Below are 8,820 nucleotides of genomic sequence, written 5' to 3'. Positions count from 1 at the left end.
CGACCCCCCCCCCCCCCCCCCCCATCATGGCCATGTCACGCATAGAAAAAACATGAGCAAGAAGGACGAAAGAAACAAGACTTTGCGTGCCTGGATTTCTCGAGTGTGACAGGGAACAAGAACTGCAACATGGATCGGACATTTTGGCCCGCCCCGGCTCCCGGCTGTTCGGCACTGGACGCTTACCAGTCTGAGAGACAATAATATGCAAAGTCCTTCCCAGGGTTCCCTTCCCTTTTTCTTCTCACTTGAACCTAAACTGGGCAATCCTCCCCTTTCGAGGTTCCAAGTTGGCATGGACGTGGTTATTGCAATCTGCAATGCTGCGACAGCAATCACAGGTCATGCCGTTTGGTGAAATGATTCGGCTTTGCACCGCGTTGGGAAATGCTGAGTGCGACAGGCAGGCAATTCTTTACTAAACCTGGAAGTGCTTCCCGCCTTCTCACTGTGGATCTGATTACCGACTCTGCCTTTTGCCAAGATTACAGCGCTTGTTAAATGTGGTTGATACGACTCTGGTTCAATTTGACACCAGAATCGACATTGGGTGGAACGTTTTATTTGAATCCTGCTATCATCACTCCCTATAATTGCATGATCTCAGGTACCCAGAGCCATTGGAATGATGTTCTTTGTCAGGTTCTAGCCTCTGAGAATTGTGCCCCTCGCCAAGTCTTGCTCTTTGAGTGATCACCAACAATGAGTTGTACGCTCATCACAATGATTGAGCATTGTACAATTGATAGTCGAGGACGAGATCGTCCATGTTGGACACTGCTTCGGTGAACTCAAACTCATACAGGCCTCTCATCTCGTACGGGAATAGGTATTGCTTGCGGCAAAGGAGCCATGTGAACTCTTTACTCAAGCGCTGGAACACATGCTGAATTGCCGTTGAATTTTCAATCAGTGTGCCCGACAGGTCAAGCCCTTGTGTTGCCTGTGAGCAGTATGAGGTCTGCAAATTATCCGGTATCCGCTCCATGGAGCATTCCGAGTTATCGTCACGAATGAAGCGGACATGGTCCTCAATTTCTTGTATGGGAACCCTACCGCGACTTTGGTGGTGTGTTTGTTAGAGACTAGCCATGTAAAAACCCATGGGTCTTTGTGAAGAACTTACAAAATTGCCGAACATGCCAAATAGTGTCTGTTACCAACGTCACAAGCTGTCATGAGGTTCTTTGGTTTAAACATCTGCTGGATCAAGCCCGAGGCCGTCAACTTGTGAGATGACCCAACATCGGGCTGCCTATTGGTCAGCGGCGCATATGCTACACTGAGGAAATGTAGGCGCGGAATGGTGACGAGATTCATGGCCATTTTGCGAAGGTCTGAGTTTCGTTGTCCGGGAAATCTGAAAGAGGCCGATATATCAGACATGACCATTGATGCTAGATGGTTCAGATTGGCATAGGCTGGTTGAGCAATCTTCAATCTCTCGGTGCAGATGTCGTACAGCGCTTCATTGTCGAGGCAGAAAACCACATCACAGTTTTCTATCAGCTGACTAATCGCGAGCACCGCATTATACGGTTCTACTAGTCCCTGGGAGACCTTTAACGATGGCATCGTGGAAAAGGTAGCCATCATTCGATCACTATAATACCATGTGTTAGTGAACTAGAGACAGATGAAAAGAAAAAAGCGGAAAGTTCCTTACGGGTATTCTTCCCTTAACTTGGAAAGAAGAATTGTCCCCATACCGCCACCAGCACCACCGGCCACAGAGTGGGTAAGTTGGAAACCTTGGAAACAATCACAATTTTCTGCCTCTCGGCGGACGTTTTCAAGGACTTGTTCGACTAATTTGGCATCTTCATCGTGCCATTCTGTGAACCAAGTGCCTCCTGCATTGTATTTGCCTGAGAGAATGTTGTCTTGACGAAACATCTGGCCGTATCCGGAGCAGACTGCGTTGAAAATGTCCGGGTCTTGGTCGACTAGAATGGCTCGAGGGGTATAGTTGCTATCTTGATGCTAACAATTATATAAGCATATGTGGGTTTATATCGAGCACCGTGGACAATGCAGATGTTCTGACCTCTTGAAAATAGACATCAATCTTCTCATGTTGATTTGTGTCTATGCCACTGTAATGTCCACTCTGGTCAAGTCCATGCTCTCTCGCAATTGTTTCCCTATTCAAGTACCAAATCAATAAGCTATATTCACGAATGCCCGACGACAAACGTACCAGAAAGCCGAGCCAATCTGATTGCCCTGGGAGAACTCAACATTTCAAAACCCCCATATATCTGTGGCAGGAGTGACTCACACATTGCCCAACTGACAGGTGAATCTAGACATGAATTCTCGCAAGTCAGCCGAGCTCTCCAGATGGACATGGTGGCTATATCCGGGCATTCGTACTCACAATCTCGCGCACCATGATTAATTCAATACTTGGCGTGGGAAAAGGCTGCTTGAACGTTCTGGTCAGACTTGCTAGCCGATCTAGTAAAGGCAAGATTCACACAGCCCTGCGACCACTGAATTTATGGTTCATTGGAGTTGGGTGCCTATTAGGTGCCTAGTCACGATAGTACATTAGTGGGCTGCTGCCCATAGTAGGTCTAGCGTTCAAGGTCCCAAGTCGCATGGCGGCAGAACCTGCATCGCTGCGGCAGCGATCTCGACAATGTCCACTATTGGGGCTGATGGTGCAGCATAAAGCATTGCCTTGTATACCTATGTATGATATAGTATAACTACATTCATTACCTAGATAGCATTGCCCCCATCGAGAGAAGCCAACAAACTATATTCTGTGGATCAGTCTCAGATCTACACTGGATACATACTATGTAGCAGGGGGTTTTGGTTTCATCTCAAACTGCCCAGGGCCCAGGGGGCAATCACATAAATGGACTCGCCGGCAGTAAAGACACCCAGTAGTTCTACCAATATTATTGATGATTGGCATTTTTGGGCACTTGACACAAAGCTGGCCGGGCCTTGGAATGCAAGATTCTGTTCAATCAGACCTCATGCTAAGGCTTGCCTGAGGGGATTGGTCCCAGCTATCCGGTACCGATTAACCGAGGGCCTCCTTTCATTGCAACGACTATTAGCGGCAAGCTTCTCGGCGGCTATACTCGACGTTATTTGTGGCATATCTGGAATACTCGTACTTGAAGCCAATCCACAGCGGTTAAACAGTTTGTCAATTCGATAGATGAATTGTGAACATCAACCGAGTATCACTCTTCCCCAACGGCCAGCACGGAGTCTACCTTTGTGTGCTAATAGGTAACAAGTGATTACCTGGTTTTTCAATCTAGTGCGTGATGTGGTCATATGCGTTTCTATTAGTGGATTTGCTCATTGGCTTTGTCGAAGTTTTCTGTTTAGCATGTCACAAGGTTAGCAATCGGGCATTCTTGGCCCTGCACTAGCCTGCAGAATTGCGGCCGCGTCCTCATCTCGTCATCATTCCTTCGTATGCAACAGTCTCCTGATTTCGGATTCTCAAGTTGAATAAAAACTGAGACGAGAGAGTTGAGGACTCGAAATATAAACAATGGCCATTGCTTTGCTGGCCTGTGAAAATTATACAGACGATTTGTATATACTCTGTAGACAGTGTACAGGGTTTATGCCAGCTGTGCAGCTACGGGGTCACAAACGCACTGCCATAAGTGGAGCATTTTATTAAGCTTATTGGCTCAACGGTAAACGTTGTACAACCTCAATTGTCCTTTGCAATTGGCCCAGTCTGGATACGACGACGACGAGGCTCAAGGACCCCTTCCAATTCATCATGCACCTAAAGTTAATTATATTGAAATATTTTCCCTTTTTTTGCCGTCTTTTCCTTTCCTTGCCTGTCGTCTTAGACCATTTTCCTTTCTCACTCTCCCCACTTCTTACCTGCAGGATTCTGGAGGCTGAAGATCAACTATGCTATTTTTGGCCCGATACAGCCCAAGCGGTAAGGGGGATTCTATGTATGATTGGCTTCCGGCATCATGGGCCCCATGTTGGTCCTGGTTGGACTCCAAAAACCGCAACAAGAATTATTTGTGATTGGACTGCGCCGTGTTCCTTCTGGGCCCCTGACCACAGCTGAGACGGATACAACTTCGCAATGGATCCCTTTGGGCTTGTTGGGGGGGAAGTTTGAGTCGTGCGATTTAAATTTCTGTAGGAAAGGGAAAAATTGTACATATATATTTATATTCAAAAGATCTCCCCAGAGACTGTCATATGATCCTTCTACTAATCTCAAAGGAAACCTCTTCCCTTTTCCAAACACTAAAACGACCACACCAGGTTACTGCCCAATATGGCGGTCGACCTTGCATCCATCGTCGTCGCCGTCATCTCGCTCGTGGCCTCGGTCATTGTGGCCGGGCTCGGTGCCTACTTTAGCTACTCGACCCAGGAGCGCAAGGCCCGGCGCGAAGCCGAGCGCCTCTTGCAAAAATATCGCGATCCTCTGCTCTTTGCGGCCGAGGACCTGCAATCGCGGCTTGGCGGCATCTTTCACGCCGACGTGCTCAGCTTCCACGGCAAGAGCCCGCACCACCACGACGCCCTCTACATCTACACGTCGTTTGTGCTGGGCCAGTTCTTTGCCTGGACGCACATTCTGCGCACCCAGACCCAGCTCCTGCCCTTTTCGCTCGAGGAGAGCAAGCGCCTGTCCAAGTTTATTGAAATTCTGCACTCGATCCAGGGCGTCATGCTCCTCAACAACAATGCCGAGGAGGGCACGGCCTTTACCCTCTGGCGCGGCAACCAAATGGCCATTGGCGAGTTCATGGCCGAGGGCGGCAGCGGCGGCAGCGCCGAGAAGCTCTGCATTGGCTTTTACGAGTTCACCCGGACCTGGAAGGCCGACAACCCCATTGGCCCCGAGGGCGGCGCCGACCTCAACACCAGCACAAACACCAGCGGCGCCGGCGCCGCCCACTACGACGGCCTGCGCTACTGGTTCAAGCCCATCACCGACGGTCTCAGCCTCTTGGTTGAAAAGGGCTCCGATGCCCCCGAGGGCTACCGCCTGCGCCGTCTGCAGCATCTCCTGGTCGACCTGATTACCGTCCTGGACCCGCAAAAGACGCGTATCCATAGCAAGAGTATCCGCCGCTGCGTTGCCGCGCCTAGCTGCCCTTGCACCGAGTGCCAGAAGAAACCAGGCATTCACGAGGGGTCTTCAGAGAAGAAATCCCCGTTCTCGGTGCTGACTAGGAAGATGGACACACTTCCTGTATAATTGTCTGTTTTAAGCATATGTCATGGTTTGGTGTATAATGTTTGTATTAGCGAGCTAGATATTAATGATGAGATTGCATACTATTGGTATAGCATGACTCGGATCCCGTCCAAATGATGCAATGAGAAGAAAACAAGGGACGAGAAGGATCTCGTGCCACATCCTGTTGAGCTGTGTTGCGGAGCGAACGAGCTAATTCACCTGGTGCACCTTGTAGAGCGAGGTTCGGCGAAAGAGAGTGGCAGTCTATGAAAATTTGGTCTCCATCAGAATCATACTCTCACTTTGATCTAGGCTTAAAATTGATCTCATTATGGTAATTTATCTAGTTCTAAACATTTCTATATATGAAGGATTAAATGGAAGCCTTCCTATTTGATTGGCGTGTGCCACAAGTCTAAAGCCAAGCTGTGTAAGTATCTTTATATGATCTAAGCCTTTTCTTGGTCTTTGGTTTTAGACCGCTTCATGAAATGAGACTTGAACACAAATGCGAGACAAATGGCAATGCCCAGACCACAGATGCCAATACCCATGTAAAATGCCCCCCGGTAGCCCTTGAGCACGTCCTCCTTGGTCTTGCCGCCATTGTTGACATTAATCTCGACGGTGCCGGCGAACCCGAGACCCAGGGCAATGCTGTAGTTGACCACGGTGTTGACGAGGCTGGCGGCGATGCCCTGGTGCCGCTTGGACACGGCGTTGGACAGGATCAAAGTACCCGCCGGGAAGCTCATGTCCATGCCCCAGGGCTGGATGATGGTCGAGACAAACGTCTGCGACCAATAGATCTGGTCCACAGGGGCCGTGGCCATGAGGACCGTACCCGTCATGAAGGCGCACAGGGCGATGGTCATGACCCAGGCCGGACCGATCTTGTGGATGAGGAGGCCGGTAAAGACGGCGGCGCCTAGACCTGATACGGTGACGGGACTGATCCAGGCGCTCGCGAGCAGGGGTGACGCGCCTCGCATCTCCTCAAAGAATTGCCACGCTGGTGAGTTGACATGTGTTAGCTTCTCATTCTCTTCTTGATCGTGTAAAAATTTCCACTGAGTGCCCGAACCCCAAATAACAGGTGGGTATTCCCCGAGACGAAATGTAAGACCAGTGAGGAAAAAAAAAAACTCAAAGGCAGATTCTTTTCGTGAAACATGCAGAAAATAAAAACACAACAGATTGCAAGTACTTACTGTACCAGAACCAAATTCCGAAGCAGGCCCATCCACACGAGACTGCGCCTAAGACGAAGCCTACGTCGGCCGTCAGGGCGTCAAAGGGCAAGAGGGGGGCCTTTGCGTATTTCATCTCAATGAAAAAGAAGGCGGCAACAAACAAGATTCCCAGGATAAGCGTGACGTAGACATAGGGCATGTCCCAGCCCACGATGGGTGCCTGATTCCAGGCAAAGTTGAACAAGATGAGGCCCGTGATACCGGTGACGGCCCCGGGCAAGTCGAGAAAGGCGAGCTTGGCCTGCCATGTCGGCGGCATATGAGAAGGCGGCAAGTCGGGAATCACATAGTAGCCGAGCACAGTGGTGGCTGCGAGTACAATGGCAAAGCACCACCAGGCCCACGGCCACCAGGTCAGCGCAAACAGACTGGCAAAGGCGGACCCCAATACGGAGCCGGTGGGCGCCGTCGCGGCAAAGGCGGCAAAGACCATGGCCTTTCGCTGTCCGGGGGCGTAGGTGGCGCCGAGGATGGCCAGGGCGTTGGGCAGACAGAGCGCGGGTCCGATGCCCTGGAGGACGCGGCCAAAGGTGAAGAGCACGTGGTTCGAGTAAACGGCGAGGCCGGTCACCATGCTCCACACGGAGAACCAGCTCATGCCAAACAGGAACATGGTCTTGTAGCCAAAAGTATCGCCCAGTCTACCGGCAAACAGAATAAAAGTTCCCACAGTCAAGGAATAACCGGCAATGTACCAGGAAATATCACCAGTGTTGGTGACACCAAAAGTGTCGGCAATGACGTGGAGGATCGGTATAGCCTGACCCAGTCCAGCCTCTGGTAGAAAACATTCATGTTAGCTCTCCAAGAATAAACTTTACGTGTAAGAAATTGTCAATGAAAGGGGTAAAGACGTACGTGTAAATAATTGTGCCAGGCAGATTACCGTGACAAAGAGAAGTTCACGATATAGAGGCAACGTCTCGGCAATCGACACCGTAGACGTCACTCGCGTTGCCGTGCCACCGAGCTCATCACGATTGTGGTCATCCTCGTCCTCGTCCCGATTTGAGTCATTATCATCGCCATCATTGCCATCCTTTGAACTCAGACGGTCTGCGCCGTGTCCTGCTGTGACTCGCGTCTCTGCGGTGCTTGACGGCGATCTGCTCAAATTCGGCTCAATGTCATTGTGTGCTGTTGTTGTTGTCGTGATGGAGTCGTCTGCCGGCTGCTGGGCCGTCGCATCTGTTGAGAGACCTTGCGAAGCCATTGCTTCTTGAGGGCAGTCTTTTTGAGACTCGAAAAAGTTCCTTCCTGGCTATTGATGGATTTGCGCCAAATCTCGAGGACTTATATGCGCGAGTTGCGCCACGGCTCTTTTTCCAATCGGCACCGGATTATAGCAGCATCTAATTCCGTACCAAAGAAAACCTTGGGGACTAAGCAGAACCGTAGTGTCGTGTGCCTATGATAAATCCCCGGGTACTAAAATAGAGGCGATGAGCGAAAGCTTGTTCAACGTTGGACAAATTGGAGTAGCTCGTTCAGCTCTCGCGTGGCTTCAAAGTGTAATAATCATCAGTAAGCAAAGAATCAGACAAGGACTAGATTGCCTATCTTTTTCTGTCTCTCCGTGTTTGAGGAAGAAAAGGTTATTTTTCTCTCTCTCTTTTCCTTTCCAAAATAGACGCGGGCCGTTTTGCGTGGATCCGGGATTACGGGAATGACAGTTGGATTTGGTAATGCGGGTCACTTGGCGATTAAGGGATCGACCAGGCACGGCAACATTGAGCGGGCGCCTGGTAAGGCGAAAGTGCCAAAAGGGAACACCTTGACACCCGCAGTCAATGCTACCAAAGACGCTTCGGGCGATTTATTGCCCCCAGGGGCAGTTGATAAGCCAGGTTTCCCTTTTGCCTTCCAAATTCTTGGTTAGTCGGTTTCCCAGTGCCGGCCAAAGATTCCCATTCTTGACTCAGACTTTGCCCAGAATTTCCCAGCAAGGTTTGTGAGCTAGGTAAGACGTGTGTAAGTGTGTGTGTGTGTGTGTGTGTGTGTGTGTGTGTGGGAACTCTCGGCGCCTTTTATCAGATCAAAAGATGCCCGCTGATTAATGTCTCTACAATTAGCAAGATGGAGGTGTGTTTGACTAATAGGGTGTAGGTATTCCGTATAGCCGTTATGAGCCGTCATGCCTCGGGTTTAACCACTACTTTCTAGCAGACGCGGCTCCGAGTTGTACATCCATACTTCCGGACTCCGGAACCCGACTGCTATTTTATTTCCGAATCCTCGGTGTCCGCACCGAGATGACGTCCACTACCATATATGATGTACCGCTTTCTACTAGTTTTTCTCCAAATCTGACAAAAGTAGTATTTCACACTATTCCAATATGCTACAATTGACTACAATGGT

General features: G+C 49.9%; 3 protein-coding genes across 3 annotated transcripts; 1 reads left to right on the top strand and 2 right to left on the bottom strand.

The window, feature by feature from the left end:
• Window positions 1-718: 718 nt before the first annotated feature.
• On the bottom strand, window positions 719-2,395 carry PFICI_05284 (Tubulin beta chain; the record flags this gene model as incomplete). The annotated part of the gene is made up of 7 exons (XM_007833865.1): window positions 719-1,061; window positions 1,127-1,603; window positions 1,667-1,983; window positions 2,048-2,144; window positions 2,201-2,226; window positions 2,282-2,305; window positions 2,381-2,395. 7 exons carry the CDS (start codon window positions 2,393-2,395, stop codon window positions 719-721), a joined length of 1,299 nt encoding a protein of 432 aa, XP_007832056.1.
• Window positions 2,396-4,291: 1,896 nt separating this feature from the next.
• On the top strand, window positions 4,292-5,224 carry PFICI_05283 (uncharacterized protein; the record flags this gene model as incomplete). The annotated part of the gene is made up of 1 exon (XM_007833864.1): window positions 4,292-5,224. The coding sequence occupies one exon, from the start codon at window positions 4,292-4,294 to the stop codon at window positions 5,222-5,224; it is 933 nt and encodes a 310-aa protein (XP_007832055.1).
• Window positions 5,225-5,655: 431 nt separating this feature from the next.
• PFICI_05282 (uncharacterized protein) lies at window positions 5,656-7,672 on the bottom strand (the record flags this gene model as incomplete). Its single annotated transcript, XM_007833863.1, has 3 exons — window positions 5,656-6,218; window positions 6,418-7,236; window positions 7,318-7,672. 3 exons carry the CDS (start codon window positions 7,670-7,672, stop codon window positions 5,656-5,658), a joined length of 1,737 nt encoding a protein of 578 aa, XP_007832054.1.
• Between the last annotated feature and the right edge of the window lie 1,148 nt (window positions 7,673-8,820).

Source organism: Pestalotiopsis fici (genome assembly GCF_000516985.1).
Source record: "Pestalotiopsis fici W106-1 unplaced genomic scaffold PFICI_Scf_3, whole genome shotgun sequence".
Taxonomy (NCBI): Eukaryota; Fungi; Ascomycota; class Sordariomycetes; order Amphisphaeriales; family Sporocadaceae; genus Pestalotiopsis; species Pestalotiopsis fici.
The sequence above is the reverse complement of the archived record's forward strand: the minus strand, read 5'-3'. Positions and strand labels throughout refer to the sequence as shown.